General features: G+C 49.2%; 1 protein-coding gene across 2 annotated transcripts in view; it reads right to left on the bottom strand.

Moving 5' to 3' along the window:
* Positions 1–4,527: 4,527 nt before the first annotated feature.
* Gng4 (G protein subunit gamma 4) overlaps positions 4,528–19,735 on the bottom strand; it is a 36,618-nt gene continuing 21,410 nt past the window's right edge. For both annotated transcript variants that reach the window (XM_060372470.1, XM_021652912.2), the window contains exon 4: positions 4,528–7,194. In XM_060372470.1, the coding sequence (XP_060228453.1) occupies positions 7,066–7,194 (129 nt within the window). In that variant the 3' untranslated portion in view covers positions 4,528–7,065. The remainder of the gene's footprint in view (positions 7,195–19,735) is intronic.

The following is a 19,735-nucleotide window of genomic DNA, read 5'->3' as shown; positions in this document are numbered from 1 at the left end:
GTTATTTTCTGGACATTCAAGAGCTCTTTTGAGAAGGCTGCTATTGTCCTTGCATGACCATGGTGGCAGGGGGGTAGTGGTGGCAGCCCAGATCCCTGCCCCTATTTCGTTGTTGTTTTTTTCAGTCTTCTAAATGGCCAAGGCATTATTTGTCTCCCACACAGACACTGCCTGTCCTTTTGTCTTATATTTGATGGCACAGCGGTTGAAACCAGGACCTCACATTGCCAGGCAGGTGCCCTGCCACAGAGCCGCGCCCCCAGTTCCTTCCTGTCCTTTGTCATTGCCTTGTTCCCATGTAATCCAGAGGGAAGTGGGGTGTTCCCAGGTGCATCTGCCTCCCCAACTGCCAGAGGCTGGCCAGGGCCAACACAAAGCCACAATTATTGCATCCAGAAGCAGGCTTTGAGACAGTGGCCTCAAGGCATCCAGGACAAAGGGGTTGGATTATATTTAAAGCAGAACTGAACTGAGGCTAATTTAACATAAAAGTGCATGCGTGTGCATACACACACATACACACACACACACACACAAATCTAATACAAATATAAAACGCTTCAAGTAAGTGGGGATTTTACCAAAAGATTTGGAAAGAAAAGTCGGAGAGTGAGCACTCGCCAGCCCCCAGCTGTGGTAATGACAGGCCCGATTCTTCGCAGAAACACTTCTAAGTCCAAATGCATGCTTCCCCGACCGACCAACCGATGCTGCTGCTTTTGTGGCTCACTGGGGGATGCTGCTTTCCTGTTCCAGCTATTCCTCCTTTTCTCACCCAGAGGCAGCCTTCCCCTAGCCTTAATTACCACCATTAGGCCAGCATTAAGCTACACAGTGTGAAGTGGAGTTTGTAGCAAGCGAGTGATTTAAGGCTTGTAAGTGGCAAAAAAGCATGACAAGGCCGGGAAGCCGGTAGTGGGCTCCCGTGGTTTCCTGGCAGCTTAGGAGATGAAGGGAAGTGTGCAGGTGTGCAGAAGCCTATAGGGGTAGGTGCGCATGCGTGTGGAGGCCAGAGAGCAGCCTGGGGTGTTGGTCCTCAGGAGCCATGCACCTTGTGTTTTGAGACAGAGTCTCTCGATATCTTAGGGCTTGCCAGGACAGCCACCCCAGGGATCTGCCTGTCTCTGCTTCCTCCATGTCGGGTTTGTAAGTACAGCACAGCCCCCGGCTTTCTTACATGCGTTTTGGGATCTAACTCAAGTCCTTGTGCCTATGTGGCAGGCGCTAAACAGATGGGCCCCATTTGTCCAGCCTTTAAACTCCCTGGTGTAACAACAGGCAGTGGTGTGATGGTATGGACCCATTTGCATTCGAACCCGTTCAGTTAATAGTAGTGAAAATGGGACTATTTTTTTGCAGGTAGCCAATAGCCATCTGGTACCACTTAATGCCTGCTCAAGAGGAGGGGATTCGTGCCTAGTGCTGTAAACCTAGTCAACTGTCTGTGGCTAGAGAGGTCATTGACGCTAGAGGAGAACCTACTGCACCATTCTTCCAAACCAGTATAGTAACCAACAGGGTTCTAAACAGCCGCCCTTATTCTCCCGGGTAAGTACAGTTCTTACTGCTCATGAAGAAGCTTCTTTTTGCAGCAGACAGGAACCACCACAGAAAGCCACAACTGTTCAAAATGCAGAGAACAACTGACCGTGGGGTGCGCAGCCCCAGCTGACACATCTAGAACACAACCCTTCAACTACTGTTCAGGAAACGTCTTAGAAATGGGGATGGGAGGATTGTAAGAGACAGAGGAATGGGGAAGCTGCTGTGAGGTAGAATCTTCTGTAGATGGCGAGAAAGCTACATCCACAAAATCACAACAGTACGGTTGCATAACTAAGACCAGCACAATGGCAACAGCAGTTGACATGCCAGTCAGGATGAGAGAACTCTGACAAGGCCCCAGGCCTAGGTGAAGAGCTTCAGGCAATTGATGGCTGCACAGTGAGGGAGAATCAGTCTTCCCCAGGGATGAGACCCTGATAGGTTATCTAGTCCCAAGTGGTCAGCCCTAAACGCATAGACATGAGTAACAGTAAATGGACTCACAGGCTAAACTTGCAACCATCTATCTATCTATCTATCTATCTATCTATCTATCTATCTATCTATGTACATATCAGAGATTTGAAAGGCAGTGTGGGAAGAGCTGCAGTAGGGAGAGGGAGGGGTAGACATGATGTGACTATATGACTCATTTATTCCCCATAAAATTTAAGTTATAAGAAGAAAACACTATTGGAAAAGGAAGAAAAAAATTCAAAAAGATTAAAAAAAAAAAGTAAATAGGAACTTGAAGTCTGGCACTGAGCCTGGAGTGACAGTCACACATTTCCTCCTTTTGGGGCTGGGGCAGTGCTACAGCTCAGACCTATGATCTTGTTGTACATGCTAGGCCAGCACTGTCACCGAGCTACTGCCCCATCCTGGTGACACCTACTGAGGGGTTCTCGCCTGCCAGGTGACACACCCAGTGCTGGAGAAACAATGGTGAGTGAAACCAGAACCTCCAACCTCCTGGGATTTACACCAGAGGGCGGGACAAATACTCCTTGGCAGTCACGAGCTTAGATGAGATGTGAGCTGGTCAGAGAGGCCGTAGGATGGTGAGTAGTCCTTACTGATCTGTGAGCTGGCATAGGGAGGCAGAGGACGTACCCCACAGGTGCAAGGGCCCTGTGGCAGCGAGGAACACGGCCAGTGAGATAGCCTTGAGTCATGGCAGTGTGGAGGAACACAGGGTTTAGAGGAGATTGGTGACAGGGCGATGGAGAGGAAGTCTAGGTCAGAGCAAGCAGGCTATTGGAGGTCGCACCACGGCTCGGAAAAATCTTTGAAGCCACGGAGTTAGGACAGTAGCCTACGGTTAATTACCACAAATGGGTCTGAAAACGTCACACGTTAGCAAAACTAAGGCAGAGTCAAGGACAGGGATTTGATTACAAACCAAACGGAGGGGCCAGAGGAGCTGGCTCAGTGAGTAAAATACTTGTTCACAAGCATAAGAAGTGGCGTGTGGACCCTCAGCACTAACAGTGTCGACTAACCCAGGCTCACAGGGGCTCACAGAGACTGAGGCACCAACCAAAGACGCAGGTCCACAATACGTATCTAACTAACTGATGGGGAGTTTGGTCCTCAAGTGGGTCCCCTAGCAACGAGGGGAGCACGGGTCATATCTGATTTGCACTTGTCTGCTTTCGGTTCACTTTCCCTTAGCTGAGCTGCCTTGCCTGGCTTCAGTAGAAGAGGTTTGTACTAAGTCCTGATGCGACTTGATGGGCCACAGTGGGTTGTCAGGGGGATAGGGGCTCTCCTTTTCTGAGGAGAAGGGAAGCGGGGAGTGGGGGAAAGAGGGTGGGAGGGTAGGACTGGGCGAAGAGGAGGGAGGGGGCTGTGATGGAGATCTAAAATGAATAAGTGAATAAGTTTATTTTTTGAAAAGCTAGGGAGTGATGGAAACTGTCTGTAACCTCAGCTCTGGTGGGAGGTGGGGGAGACAGGCAGATTCTAGAACTTCTGGTCGGTCAGCTAGCCAAAATGGTCAGCATTAGGTTCAGTGAGAGACAATGGTTTTCAAAATCCTAACAAATGGCAGGGCTCGACAGGCGGAGCTGTCGCCGGGCCATCCGCACTCACATCCAGGAGTGCGAAACCTGGGTCAACAGCGGGCTTATCTACTACCACTGCTGCACCAGGCAAAGAAACAGAAGGTGCCCAGGCCAGGAAATGGGACTGGAGGTTGGGGTGCCCGTGGTCTTGGGGCTGGCCCACCATGCAGAGACTGACCGTTGCCACAGCTCTGTTCTCTGGCCACAGTGTCAGCTCTCATTATTTCAATTCAGGTCCCGGCAGTCACCACACAGAACCCCTTCTGGCTGTCCGTGTTCTCTCCTGTGGTTCCTCAGTTGGGAATAGGGGTGCAGACAACTCCTGTCTTCCTCAGGCACAAACAGGAGCTCAGCATCAAAGACAAAACCTCTGGACTGCCCTGAGGGGAAGGACCAGCTGCAGCTCTCTGATCATCCCGGGACTCTAGTGACAGAGCTGTGACAGGGGCAGGGGAGCCCTCGTGTGGGAGCAGAGTGAAGAAGCACGCAGCACCCACTCTTCCTGTCTGTCCGTCAGCGCCTTGTCACCACAGAGCCTTATGGGACCTTGGTCCTTTGCTCCAGAGGCTGCCTCTAATTATGGGGTTTCCTGGAAGGCCATCCTGTCCCTTCATTCCTGAGGGTGAGAAGGCAAGAGAGGCTGAGGTTGTTGCCTCAGCCACTCAGGGGAAGTCATGTGGTGTGCCTTGCTGTTTGCCCACAAACCCCAGAGCATAGTGTTCATGCGGGGAAGCACCTGTGCAGTGCCAGAAACCTGTTCTCCAGCTGGTGAGTGCAAGTACTTTGTTGTCAAACACACTCTTAGAGTGTCCCACTGAAGATGGAGATTATTAATACCATGCTGAGGACATCTGAGGAGGCGTCAAACACCGAACAAGGTGCAAAGGAGAAGAAAAAATAGCAGAGCAATCCACAGTTGGTAGTCACCAAACCCAACTTTTTATTGGAGTATAACACATACAGAAAAGCACCCAAAAGTGGACACCTAGGAGAGCTTTCAGAAACTAAACATACCAGGGTGACCCGCAGCTAGATCCAGATCCAGAGCATTCCAGAAGCCTTTTGTATCCCCTCTCTGTTGCCCCTTTAAGAACAGCTACTGTTCCTTTTTGAATCAGCATGGGTTGGCCCGCCAGGCCTGCACTGTATGAAAATGGAACCGTAGGCCTGGACTTGCCTGCTCCCAGTCCCCAAGACGGGCAAGATTCACATCATGCTGTGGGTGGAGCTAAGACTGTCCCTTCTGCAGCAGCCCTGCAGGAGCCCACTATGCGAATGACCCTCATCTGTTTACCCCTTCAGCAAGGGCAGAAGGGGCTCCTTCTGGTTAGGGGTTACTCTCAACAGTGTTTCTGTGGACACTCCAATACATTCCTTCTAATGATATATATAGGTACACATTTCTGTATATACTCAGGAGTGGAGTTGTCACCACACATGATATTTACATCCAAATGAGGAAATTTTGTGGAATGATGAATTTACTGGATGGATCGAAAGACTCCAAAGATTAACAAAAATCTAGGGATAAGCAAGAAAGATGCTGAGGGTCAGAAAGCTCAGTGGGTCCAAGGAGTGGAGTGGGAGTGTCTTCCCAGGACTGTTTAAGTGGGCACGGCATCCACAGGAGAACATAAGAAAGATGGCTGGAAACAGGAGATGGTAAAGTAGAGACGGTTTGGTAGGAGGTTAAAGCACGCTGTTTCCTTGACCTGGTTTTGCCACTGTACCACATCCTTGGCTTTTGTAAACTATGGTCTAATCTGTTGGGTTAATGATGCCAACGTGGGCCACAGAATAAAGAGATCTTGTTGCAAACAAGATTTGTGGGCAAACAGCAAGGCCCAACAAAAACACCACACGGCGTCAGCCTCTCATCTCATGCCCAGTGGTGACACTGAGAGCGGTTTTCCACAAACACTGCAAGAGAGGGTAGCAAGGCACTGACCCATCTAAAAATGAAAGCTGCCTCCTTGGAGACCATTTTACAGTCCTCACTTCAGAACCATTGGTCACATATGCTTCCCAACATTCTAGGTTGTCATCCAGCACATATTGGTTTTCAAGGATAATCAGGGACTTACTGGGTGTCTGCCCTGGCAGAAGAGCAAAAGGAATAATTACCGTCATCTGCAATTTGCTGGTTTGAACAGCTTAGCACACAATGGCTCGCCCAGCAGCACCCATCAAGCCTCTCTGAGATCCAGGGGAGAGGCAATTTCCAAATAGCCACAAAATAAATGTCCCCACTGGGCCCTCAGCAACTGTGGTTACCTCCTCTCTCATCAGGAGGGAATGGGGGTGCTCTAGAAGGGGCCCATAGCCTTGCCTTGGAAAATCTCAGGGCTTCCAGCTATCTGGTCTTGGGGCACCCATATGTCATCCGTCACAGACTGCCCGAATCTAGGCCTGTGACACTTCTCCCCAGCAAGGTAGGAGAGAAGCGGGGGGCCACTTGGCATGACGAAGCATGTGTTTGCTTCCTTTCTACTGTGCAGTTAGGACTGTATGTGGATCTGCAGACCTGTAACAGGCAGCCACAGTTCAGGGGTTCAGAGAGGGCTTTAGGGACGGGCTACCCACATATGGAAGCTCTGGTTTGCCTACTTTCTGTCTGTAGTCTCTGTGCCTGGGAGAGTCCCTCTCTGTAAGAGACCTACACTCAGAGTGCTTACTATTAGGTTAAATACGGTAACACCCATAAATTCTCCCATCAGTGAGTGGCGGTGACTCGCTCTGGTCCATCCTTCCAGGGAAGACTCTGCTGAGACTCCAGCGAGCCCAGTACTGTGCTCCTGGCCTTACTAGAAACTCCAAGTAGGAGGGAGCAAGCAAGAAGATGGCATCTGGACTGAGGACCTGGGGCTGTCTGGAAATACCAACAGACGAGGCTGCACCAGTGTCTGCATCACAAATACATTTTCCGAAGCATCAGCTCTGGGACGATCGGTGAGAACCAAGTGGAGACATGAGTCATCCACGCGGTCCCTGAGGACACCCAGGATACAGGTGTCAGAGGAGAAACAGACCTCACTCTCCCATCAAGTTCTCGTCTGCTACTGTGCATGGGGGACACTTGGGCATGGTTTCGATTTCAGTGGATAACCTGCTAAGATTTATTAACTGGATATATTTACAGTTGGGAATTAATGTTTAAAAAGTGTAGATCGTTAAACCTACGCTTTCATATGGCACATCTGCTATTTGGCTATAAAAATGTTTGTTTTCTTCACTAGGGATGGAACTAACAAAAACGAGACCAAAAAAAAAAAAAAAAAAAAAGGAAGAGGAAACAATGTCATGAAGAAAATATAATAAAACAAGATGAGCCCAGATCATGATTGGTTAGACAGAGGTATGGTGCACGCAGGAAGCATGCCTCTACACGGGAGCATGCGCGGTCTCTACTCTGGACGTTTACCACAGGAAAGGGCCCGTTTCATCACCACGGGTGTTAGAGAATGGTGCAGAAGAACTTCTTCTCCCGGAAGGGGTTTTCTGAGGCAGGCACCGGGATGATGAGAGGGTCCTCCCGCACGTGGGCTTCACAGTAGGCCAGGAGGTCCGAGGCGGCCTGGGAGACCTGCAGGGACACAGTACAGGAGCTTGGTTAAAGGCGTTCACAGAGTGGGTCGAGGCAGGGCGAGGTCCGCAAGAAGAGTGGACACAGCCAAAGTCAGGCTGAATGGAATGCACCATCAAACGAGGCCAGGACCAGGCAGGTTTGGGTAGAACTGAAGTGGTTTGGCTTGGAAGATGCTCCAAGGACCTGCTGCCTTAGAGCGCTAGATCAGGATCCGGAGAGCGGAGAACATGCTGAGGGTGTGGCTCAGTAGTAGCTCTGCGCTTGCCTAGCATGGATTCAACCCTAGCACCTCCAATAAGTAAACAGGGAGAATGGACAGTCACCTCGAAGTGACTGCGGAGCCATTTCTGTAAGAATAACACAGAAGCGTATTCCTGGCCAAGACCAGCTGATTTCCACCTTTACATGGACTGCAGGGATCAAAATCAGGTCACCGGGTTTTGGGGGAATGCATCTTCACCTTCTGTGAGCTCAAGCTCACCTCTTTTAATGACAGGTAGGTGCTTGCTATAGACAGGCGGCCACTAGCCAGGAAGCCCTCTCTTCTGTGTTCCTTCCAGACTTAATTAACACGTGGAAACTGTGTAGCAAATTTCCCCAGCCTGAGTCCAGAGAAAGAGCTAGGTGTTCACAGAGAGGAAGATGGTGAGCCCCTTTCATGTGGGCCGCCACCTCGAAGTGTGACGTAGGTAATAGGTGGGGATTCTAACCTTAAATGATCCAGATTTGGGGTAAGTCTTCCCGCCTCAGATGATCTATGCAAGAATGTGCCCAGCTGCCTGGTTTTTAGCTGCTTCCAGGTGAGGCCAAGTTGACAAAGGAAGACTAGCAGTCCTAACGGGTGAGGGGAGACTATTCCAGAGCCCCTGTCCCAGGAAGCCACAAACACTGGCTTTGCAGTTTCCCCACCCTGAATTATAAATTCATGCTTTCGATTTCCACCTCAGTCCTGTGTTGGTGGTAGCTGGACTCCCAGAGATGATACAAGTTGATAGCTGACACAGTTGATAGTTTTTTTTCTCAGATAAAATAGCTATACATCGAGTGGATGAGTCAGGCCGAGTCCTGACAAATGCTACATTTGTTGGGAGTGCGGAATGAAGAAAGGATCCATTTGTACTACCTTTCTTCCTGGAGATAAACTCTTCCTTCATTAGTGTTTTGCAGTGTGCTGTCATAGCATAAAGAATAGTTAATACAGAAGGAAAAATGAAAACTGGACTGTTGTTGATGGCATGATGGCCAGGTGAAACAGGCCTGCATGGATGCCTACAGGGGCCTCCCTGTGGAGAAGGACAGAGGTATGGATCCTCAGATAAAAAAGGGTGCTTCTGATGGTCCTGGCTTGGAGCATACTTCCAGGGGTTGCCAGAGGGCTGCTGGGTGGACTTACTGTCTCCCCATGTTGGTGGTTGTAGGGAGACAGAGGCAGCTCTTGCATCTTGGTGGAGGTGAGCATTACCGACAGTCAGGAAGCACTTAGCATTTACTTGGAAAGTTAGAGCAGGTATGGGCATGCAGGTCCTCTCTCCCCGTGCCCACATCCATGCCCCATGGCCCTCACTGTGTGATTCCTGATCTATGTGTCCATCAGGGTCCTCTCTGTGGCATCCCACTCCCATCCCTTGTCATGGCGAAACAGATGTCCTGTCATCTTGGTCTTCCCCTGGGAAAATCCCATCTCGATGTACTGTTAGTTAGGTTTTTAAAAGCTGACTATGCTATTAAAGGTAGACCACAGCCCAAATGAGCAAAACAAGCTTACGGACATATAAAAACACCAGAATGTCACTAATCCAGAAGGTAAAGGTCAGAGAAGGTGAGTTCCCTGCCAAAGATCACATGCAAGTTTAGGAGTGGAGGTAGAACAAAAAAGCCAGCAATCCCAGGAGGAAAGAGTTCAAATCAGCCCCTTTAGTCAGTTCTACACTTCTCCAAAATGATCCTACCTCATTTTTCTTGACCATGCTCCATAATTCTGAGTGAGTGGGACTTACCTTTTATCTCATCCATTTAGGGTTTACTGGCCATCCTTCTGCCTTGCTGAGCTAATCGAGAAGATGCCAGGGTTTTAAACCAAGACCACAGAGCCAACCAAGAAGACTCCGAAATAACAGAGCCACCGCAAACAGCAGCACGCCTTGAAGAGTCCCAGATGTGGAGGCAGGGGACCGGCTATAGACTGCTGGGCTGGTGCGGGATCCAGGAGCTGGTTGGCAGCTGGCTTGGGGATAGTCCGAGCAACTCTGCTTTCCCTTGACCAGTGTACCTTTAGACACGGCCAGCAGAGTACACTGTGTGTGTGTGTGTGTCATACTAGCTTGACTCTGAGAACAACCCCAAGTTCAATTTTATCACAACAAGGCATTGGAGGAGGGGGTTCAGAAAATGCTGGGACTTTGGGGGGCCACCCAGCAGAAGATCTACAAGGTCGGAGCCCCTCTCTCACACCAGCGATTGCAATACCTGGCAATTACGCTGGGCGTCCGGCTCGCCCAGTTCTGAGCAGGTTCTACATAGAAATTTTCTCTGCCACATCACAAAGGTGAGGCTGTATTTATGCCACCGTGCTCCTTGTAAGAGGACAGGTTGTTCTTAGATCGCCTCTTTTTCGGCTCCATCTACATGGCTGTATCTACACTCCCGGGGAAGAGTCCCGGCTGTACACCCAGATGGCCCAATAGAATCTGCAAAGAGGCAGACTCAGTACCAAGTAGAGGCAGTTGCAGGAAGAGCGGGGACAAGTGTGTGGACCGGGGTTGGGTCAGAACACATTCAGAAACATGGACACGTGATTGTCGTAGTTTGAAAGTCCCTTCAAAACCCAAACTGAAAGTTAAGAGCACACACAAGTGGGTCATGTGACCCCCCTCCCCCAATAGGTTCCAGTGTCACTGCAGGACGGGGCTGTGATAAGAAGAGTTTGTGAGTTTACCCCTGCCTTGCCTTCAATGGCTCGCCCTTGAGCACCCTGTCGTGACACATCATGGGGGTTCAGCCAGGTACAGTACTTTCTCTGAGACTTCAGCTCCAGAAACACCTTCCTTCCCTCCCTTCCTCCCTGCTTCCCTTCTGATCTTTCCTTCCTTTCTTCCTTCCTTCCTTCCTTCCTTCCTTCCTTCCTTCCTTCCTTCCTTCCTTCCTCCCTTCCTTCCTTCTTCCAATCTTCCTTTCTTCCTTTTTAAATAAAATAATATTTTTAATGAAAGGAGATGGTTAAGCCACTGTGAGGTTAAATACTTGCTTGGGTCCCACAAACTCACACTTAATCAAGCTGACACAAGCTGAATCTAGTGACTCTGCCTCTTGACTGATCTTCCCAATTCTACAGTTATCAGGAGCTTTTTTTTTAAATTTTTATTTTTATTAATTACAATTTATCTACTTTGTATGCCCCCTGTAACTCCCTCCCTCCTCTTCTCCCAATCCCACCCTCCTTCCCTCTCTCCTCCCATGCCCCTCCCCAAGTCCACTGATGGGGGAGGTCTTCCTCCCCTTCCCTCTGATCCTAGTCTATCAGGTCTCATCAGGACTGTCTGCATTGTCTTCCTCTGTGGCCTGGTAAGGCTGCACCCCATCACGGGGAAGTGATTAAAGAGCAGGCCAATCTTCTTTTCTTTTCTCCTTCCTTCTCCCCCATCTTCTTTTCTATTTTCTAACCACAAAATTCTGTTACAGTTGCAGAAAATGGACTGAAACAAAAAAGCCTAAGGTCAGGGACAGAGATCTAACAATCCCAGGAGGAAAGGATAGTTCAAACATGGTCCCTTCAGTCATTCTATACTCCCAACATATGATCTTTTCTCATTTTTCTATGTTCTACTAATTCTGGATTCTTTATAGGATTTACTGTTTGCTCAAACCATTACACAGTAAAGAATGGCCTACTTCTGCCTAGCTGCAACTAATGGAGTGTAAATCATTTTACATCAAGGTAATCAAAGGGATTTCTGCCCCAACCAGACCCCCTCTGTCCACATAATAGTGTCCAAAGTCCATTTACTTCAGTGTAAGCAAACCACCTTGAATATTTGCTGCTGTTCACCACACTGTGATCAGAGAGGATAAACACAGGCTAATGACTATTTTTAGGCACAGAACACTACAGGTGAGAGATGCCATCATAGCTGTGTGGCTATAATTTACAATCACAGAGGAGACACAGCTTTGGGTGTGTCTATGAGGGTGTTTCCAGAGAGGTTTAATTAGGAGGACCCAGGCTGAGTGTGCGAGCAATCCTTCCAGGAACTGGACTCCTGCACTGAAGGAGAAGGAGAACATGAGCTGAGACCAGAATTCACCTCTCTGCTTCCCGGCTGTGATGTGGCCAGCTGCCCCACGCTGCTGCCATGCCTTCTTATCACAATGGGCCATGGCTTCATCCCACGAGCCCTTCCTTACGCTGCCTCATCGGGTATTTTTGTCGGAACAATGAGAAAAGTAACACTGGCTCTCAGTGTTCCATCCCTGCATTAATTAACCTAACTGCTGCCAGGGCTGAATGAGGTTTTTCTTAATCAGATTAGATTGATTTTTGTGGCTTGAGATTTCCTTCCAGAAGGATACGGGTGGCAAACAGTGCCAGATGTCAAAACATCTGCTGCTTCTCAAACAAGGGAGATAATCCCAAACACAAAAATTTATTACGGTGAAACCCGACAACGGCCTCCTTGCTGATGCTTTCTTACAAAGCTTCGATATCACCGTGATGATCTGTCCTGAGCATCCCTGCCTCCTACCTCAGCACCCAGCTGTTACGGTTGGTGATAAGGCAGCAGATGCTGAGAGAAATGGGTAGCCTGGGAACAACTGTGGAATTTTCCCATTGCATTTCAGAGTAAAAGAGGTGATTAAAACAGCCCAAGTTAGCACATAATGCTGTTGGTTTCACTATAATTACCAGCTTCAACGATGGGAGAAAATGTTGCAATTACTATAGTCACATTCCATGACAAGACAGATGACATAATTACTACTCTCACTGTGACACTCACTGCACTTATTTTGTGCATCTGAAGTTAAGAGGGCACCTACTTCTCAGCGGTCCTGGTCTATTGAACAATATAGAATCGATGGACAGTATCCTGATTGGCTTTGCCTGTTCCCCTCTCCACCCCCAGAAAACAAAGCCATGACAGGGTCAAGAGTGCAGCCAGCATGCAGCAATGGTATCTCCTCTAAGGCCAGGCCTGGTGCACACCCCAACAGAGGTTATGCTCTTAGCCCCACAGGGGTCCTCAGGACATCACCAGTATATGTCTCCGCCTCTGAATTCTGAGTGAGTTCCTGTGCGCTCTTCCTTCTAAATGTGAACACAGTCAAGCCCAACACAGGAGCTCCGAAGGCCGATCTCCAGGCACTGAGCAGAAAGCTCAGGCACTGGCCTTCAGTAGATTCCCAGAGCAGCGTAAGAAACTCCTCGCTGTTGGGGAACAGTCTGAATGGGGAGGTGGCTTCTGCCTGCCTCTGCCTCCCAGAGTGCAGGGATCACAGGCGCGCATCACCAGGCCCGGCTTATGCTTAGATGTGTTAATTAGCTTCAGAAATGAAGTGTATCTCCTGCTTCAAAACTGATTAGGAAGCTAGCTGCAGAGGACAGTTACGACATGCTCTGTTCCTCAGCCCAGTAAACCCTTTTTCTGACCCTTTTCCTTGATGAGTTCCAGTGTGGAAAACTCATGCCTTCTCTAAACAGGATCTAAGAATGTTCTCTGTTTCCCAGGATCCCTTGCAACTTGGACACAAGCACATGTCCTTGGTTCTGTCTGTCGAACACACAGGTTCTGACTAGTGACCCAAAGAGGAAGGCGTGGGGACCTCTATCTGGGTCATTTCGGCAGCCCAGGCTGAAGGAGGGCATCCTCAGCTCAGCATGACGCACTCCCTTGGCTGACTATTCAGAGCAGTAGTGACCTGTCTTCCCAGCAGTCACCGGGCTCAGTCACCAAGCAGCATCTCAGGCTTAGGCTCTCTAGAAGTCAGCGATTCTATGACCTCTCTCAAGTTTAAGTATCTGCGTAACTGAGAATACACTTATGTCAGCTTGGATGTGGCAAGGGGATGCATGTAGCCAGAAGCCTTCTTACCATGTGGTCAGGGATTGTGCTTGGGTTCTGGGTTTGTGTCTTTTAGCTCTTGTCTGTGAGCTGGGACACTGGGGTACCGAGGTCTCAGAGCTGCTGTGAACACTCAAGTACCTTATGCCATGTATAAAGGCTGTGATCAAAATCAGGTTCACTGTCCCAAGTGGCTACTTCTGCCTGTAAGATTAATGGATTTTCTTCTTTATTTTTATTTTTTAAAAGTGCTTTAATGGTTTTTGTTTGTTTGTTTTTAAGGTCTTTATGGAGCCTACATTGGCCTTGAGGCCTTGAACTCCTGATCCTCCTGCTACTACTTTCGAAAGTGCCACCGCGACCGACTTGTTTTTGTTCTGTGTGGATGATGTTAGGAAAGGGTTCTCTCCTTCTCAAAGAGCAGGGACCTCCCCACTCCCCCATGCTTGTGTCTCAGCGTCTGTCATTTCCACTAACTACCAGCTGGATGCGGCAAGGTGCTGGGACAGCCGATTCTTCCTCTACTTAATGGAAACTCGTCACGCTTTGCCCTTAGGAGTCTTTCTCTCTGCCAGGAATATCTCCGTGCAAATGGTGGGATGTGGACGGTCTGGAATTTATTATTTCTGAGCTGCTTTGATCTGTTGCTTTAGCTCTTCTCTTTGCTGTGACTTCATCCCAATCTCTCTGTCATTAATTTGGTTTCTACAGCTGTATTATAGTCATAGTTCCTTCTAATGGCTTCTGCCATCCTTCTCTGTCTCCTCAGTCTTTTTTTTTTTTTTTTAATTCATTAGCAAAGATTGAACTTAGAGCTTCAAACTGGGAAGTACTCTGCCACTGAGCTAGCTCCCAGCTTTCTTTCTTCTTTCTTTTCCTTCCTTCCTTCCTTCCTTCCTTCCTTCCTTCCTTCCTTCCTTCCTTCCTTCCTTCCTTCTTTCCTTTTTTCTTTGAGACACAGTCTCATAAAGCTGAGGCTTCACAGGATAGTGTTGCCTCTCTCTCACATCCTCCCTCCTTCCCTCTTTCTTTCATTCATTCTTTTCTTCCTTTCCTTTTTTTTTTTTTTTTTTTTTTTTTGAGACAAGGTCTCATATAGGTGAGGCTGTTCTTATACTTCTATGGATCCCAGGCTGGCTTTGAGCTCACAATCTTGTTGTCTCGGCCTGAGTAGCTGGGATTACAGGTCTGTGGTGCCATGCCTGGCTTTAGCTTTCCTGCCACCCTTTCAGCTCATGTATTCTCTCTTCTTCGAGCTCCTTCTCTTGCGTTGGTCTTCTTGAAAGTCTGACGCACTTAAAGCCTCCTTTGGTTTTCTAGAAAAAGTCTCAAATGAGTGCTCTGTTAGTCTTCTCTGTGCTACAGCCTGGTCCCTTGTTGTCTTGGCAGAATGTTTGTACAAGTCCATTTTTTTTCTTTTACTCTTTAAAGGAGCAGTTCCAATTCAAATCTGCCATGTACTTGAGGACAGTTTAAGCAGTCTCCTAAGCCTCTGTCTACAGGAGCAAAGCAGATCCTTTTCTGTGCAGCTGGCTGGTGGGCTGCTCTCTCATTTAGCTTTTGGAGGAGGTGCTGGCAACCCATGGTTAGATATATTGCTTAGTATACATTCTCTGCAGCTACATAATACTTTCTTCAAGCAGCATATCCTCTCCATGGAGGAGGGTCTTGAGGTTTTGGTCATGCCACATTTTTAAAAATTTTTTTTAAATTATTTTATTAATTACAATTCATTCACTTTGTATCCCAGCTATAGCCCTCTCCCTCATTCCCTCCCAATCCCACTTTCCCTCCCTCATCTCCTCCCATGCCCCTCTCCAAGTTCACTGAAAGGGGAGGTCCTCTTCCCTTTCCCTCTGACCATAGCCTATCAGGTCTCATCAGTACTAGCTGCATTGTCTTCCTCTGTGGCCTGGTAAGTCTGCTCCCCCATCATGGGGAGGTGATCAAAGAGCCAGGCATGAGTTCATGTCAGAGACAGTCCCTGTTCCTCTTACTAGGGAACCCCCCTGGAGACTGAGATGCCATGGGCTACATCTGTGCAGGGGTTCTAGGTTATCTCCATGCATGGTCACTGGTTGGAGTATCAAGTCTCAGAAAAGACCCCTGTGCCCAGATATTTTAGTTCTATTGCTCTCCTTGTGGAGCTCCTGTCGCCTCCAGGTCTTTCTCCCCCTTCTTTCATAAGATTCCCTGCACTCTGTCCAAAGTTTGGCTATGAGTTTCAGCATCTGCTTTGATACCATGCTGGGTAGAGTCTTTCAGAGGTCCTCCATGGTAGACTCCTGTCCTGTTCCCTGTTTTCTCCCTCTTCAATGTCTGTCCCATTTGCCTATCTGAGTATGGATTGATGATCTTACCCAGGCTCCTCCTTCTTGCCCAGCTTCCTTAGGTGTACAGATTTTAGTATGTTTGTCCTATATTACATGTCTAATATCCACTTAAAAGTGAATATATACCATGTGTGTCTTTCTGCTTCTGGGATACCTCAGCCACGCCACATTTTGAAGTAGCCACATGCCTCTTCGGTGGGCCAGACAAACCAAAGAGGCCTGATGTCAGAGTCAGTGCCACTCTCTGAACACAATGGCGACAAGTGTTCTCTGGGTAGGGGAGCACACTCTTCAGATGGCACATTCACAAGGCTGACGATGAAGATGCATGTCCAGACATACAGACGGGAGTGCTAAGAGATGAGCCATAGAGAGAACTGGTCATTCCTAAATATGATGGTGGGGTAGGTGGCTCAGTGGTCATGTGCACAACGCTGAGGAATGCATACTTCCTGTACCACAGAGTTTTCGGTCACAGGAGCAGTCAGCCTTTTATATTAGGTTGAGAATGAGGCCTTTGTCCCTTGTTCCTGGCACAGAGCTCCTAAACTGTAGGGTTCTCTTGAGGGTTAAGAGTCTCTTACGGCACGCTAATGAGATGGTTGGTGGCTGGGGACTCTTGGAGAGCTTCAGGAAGGGGGGCCTGTCACCAGAAAGACAGCTATGATTGAAGTAAAGCTTCCAGCCCGCCCCTGACCTGCAGGGATGGAGGAAGGGCTGAAGACTGAGTGGCCAATGCATTATTAGTCATGGTAATATAATGAAACCACCTAATGCCCTAAGCCACCTAAATCACAGGTTTGGAGGGCGTTTAGGTGGTAAGTACACTTATGGGCTGGAAGCTGCCTCTCTTATGTGTATCCTGGAAGCTGAGCACTGTGACCCACAATTTCTTGTCCCAGGCATCTTGTCAGGAGTTCCTGACTTAGCAGCTTTATAAACTGGTAGGTATACGTGAGACATCTCCTGAGTTTTATGAACTATTTTATGAGTAATAGAGCCCAGGGGTGGGGTGTCCTTGGGAGCCCTTGAATTTGCAGGCAAGCCTGACAGAACACAGGTAGACATGGCACCTGGAGCTTGTGACAAGTGTGCACAGGGGGAAGAGCCTTGTTGGCCTGAGCCCTTAACACGTGGGGTCTGTGTTTGTGCTGCCCCACACAAATGTAGCAGCAACAGGTTAGTTTCATAAATATGACTTTTCATACATAGCTTTAAGGCACTGCTCTCATTGAGAGTTTGACCTCTTCCTGACCGATTAGAGAGAGAATGATGAGCTTGATTCACAAAATCAGGCCCAGTAAGAGTTCTCATATTTTACGCCCGGCAGTGGATCACTCTGCCACGTTCTTGGAAATTGAGGCTGGTGGTAGCTCGTGATACTGCAAACGTCACTGAGCCTGAAAACTGCCATGTATTTTAAAATGGTTCAATGGGAAATGACGTGTCCCATGTAGTTTACCACAACACACCCGTGCAAGGTTGTGCATGCCTGTCACCATAGCGTTTGGGAGGCGGAGGCAGGGAGGTCAGGTGATCGGGTCATCCTTGTTCACAGACCCAGTTTGAGGCCAGCCTGGGCCACACAGTTTCCAAAACAAGTCTGAGGCGAAAGGTCTTGATAAAGCAGACGTGCCACAGTGGGGCTGGTGGTACAGATGTACTTGGCTCCTTCTCCTCAGCCAGCGGGGGACTGTCTCCTCCCTCGCTCTGCCTCTCAAGCCCACAGGCCAGTTGCCGGCCCACCCCACAATGTGCTGGCATCACGGGGCTAGAATTAGCTACTTCCCCCTCGGGGCCCCTGCTGCAGCAGCACAGCGCTGCCTCTCGAGCACCTCTGGCATGATTTCTGATTCTCTTTTGTACGTGTGCCTAAAAGGCTCCATGTGTCTCTGGGACTCTGTCATGGCTGGAGATGATCTGTTGCCACAGACTCTGTCTTCCCCTGGCTTGGCAACTATCCTATGGCCCTAACCTGGACTCTCTGTCCCCTCTCCCTCCCACTCAGTGCATAGCTGGCCTCCTGCCTCCCTCTGCCTGGTGCTCCATGCTTCCTTTCCACACCCCATTTGCTTTCTTGGTGTGTTCGCCTCTCCCGCCACCTCACCTCTCTGCCCAGCTCATGGCTGCAGCAGCCTCCCTGTCCCTAACAACCAGATTGACAGTCACAGGCCACTCACCTCAAATACCTGTCATTCACTGACGCTCTGTGATCTGTGCTTGTGAGCACAGCACCCTCGCCCCAGCAGCTCAGCAGGTGGCTTTCCCAAATCCAGCTGCTGGCCCGAGGCCAGCTCACATCTCTGCTCACTCTGGTGGAGGCATCTGCTCACACTGAAGCCACAGCCCTGTTGTGCAGAGCCCTGCTTAGTGGCGATGTTCTCATCATGTCCTCCCCCAACCCCTGGCAGAAGTTTCCTGTCTCTGCACAGCCAGGCACTGCCTGTCTGCAGCACACCTCTAAAATCTCATTCAGTCTCTGGAACCCCTGCTTCTACTGTTCTCTGGGTGCTGACTTCACTCCCCTTCTCTGGCCTGCGTTCCAAGGACTGATACCTGAATGGTTATTTGTGGTTGGCAGCAAACAGCTCAGTTTCAGGGGCAGCACATCATGGTGGCAGCACCTGGCAGAGCAAAGCCATTCTCCTTGTGGCCACAACCCAGGAGAGAAGAGATGAAGGCAGGCATGGTGGCGTATGCTCCTAAAGCCAGCACTTGGTCTGGGTGAGGCAGGAAGCTCACTGTGAGTTCAAGGTCAACCTGGGCTATAGAGTGAATTCAAAGCCAGTGTAGGCTACAGAGCGAGGCCATGTCTGAAAACACTAGAACCAGCCAGCCACGAAAAGAAGAGACCAATGGGCCATCAAGGTGGATCAGCAGGTAAAGATGCTTGAGGTGCGAGCCTGACCCTAGGTTAGAGCCTTAGAATCCGTGTAAAAGGCAGGAGAGAACTGACCACACAGAGTTGTCTCCTGACTTACACACACAGACATACACTGTGACATGTCACCCATACACATCACACGTACACACTAATAATAATCATAGTAATAATAATAATAATAATGATAATAATAACAATAATTAAAATTTGAAAAAAGAATAGGCCAGAGTCTCCCAAGCCCCAGTGACCTAAAATGTCCCAGCATGCCCTGCCTCTTCAAGCTCTTAGCCCTTTCCAGTAGCGCTACACTGGGGTCCAAACCACTAACACTGGGCCTTTGGGAGACACAAGAGCCAGATGACAGCGTAGCTGCTGTTGGCGAATACAAGATGCGGGTGCTCACATGCCAGGCCTGTTTACACCAATGTGCACAGCCCCACACTCCTTCCTTGGCCCATATGCTTCTATGTCAAGTCCTGTGTACATCTCCTGTCCCCCAGGATAATACATGCCCTGAGCCGAAGGGAAAGAGTCAGTCTGCCTGCAAAGGGGAGAGCTGGGGCTGCTGAGCCACAGTCTAGGGTAGTGGTTCTCAACCTTGCTAACGCTGCCACCCTTTGATCAGTTCATATTGTGGTGACACCCCCACACACACCGTAAAATTATTGTCATTGTGACTTCAAAACTGTAACATTGCTACTATTGTGTATTGTACTGTAAACGTCTTCAGAGGCAGAGGGTTGCCCGAGGCGTCTCAACCCACAGGTTGAGAACTACTGCTCTACAGGGAAGGGGTGCCTTGAAGGGTTTAGGAATCTGTACCCCGATGTAATGATGGCTAATGCCATTGTGACTTGGCTGGGTTTGGGATCATCTAGGAGACACACCTCTGGGTTTCCAGGGAGGTTTAACTGAGGAGACACTGTACCAGCCCACAGATTGGGATCCTGGGCTAAACGAAAAGGAGGGACTAGGCCGAGCACCAGTATGCACCGCTCTGCTTCCTGACCAGATGCCTCGTGACCTCATCCCCAGCCCAGCCGGAGCCGCTTTCACACCACACCTTCCCCCTGACATGGACTGTATCCTCAAACCATGGGCCGGAATAAACCCTTCTTCCCTTAAGCTGCTTTCCTTGGGCATGCTGTCATGGCAAGGAGACCAGTAGTTCACATACCAGATGCTTGAGCAAGACCACAGGCGTGGCTGGCTCTGGTCCCCTGGCCTCCAACTTGTTTCTACATGCCCAGGCTACATGATACCTA

This window comes from Meriones unguiculatus, chromosome 19 (assembly GCF_030254825.1).
Source record: "Meriones unguiculatus strain TT.TT164.6M chromosome 19, Bangor_MerUng_6.1, whole genome shotgun sequence".
Classification (NCBI taxonomy): domain Eukaryota; kingdom Metazoa; phylum Chordata; class Mammalia; order Rodentia; family Muridae; genus Meriones; species Meriones unguiculatus.
Note: the sequence above shows the minus strand (reverse complement) of the source record. Positions and strands in the feature narration are given on the sequence as shown.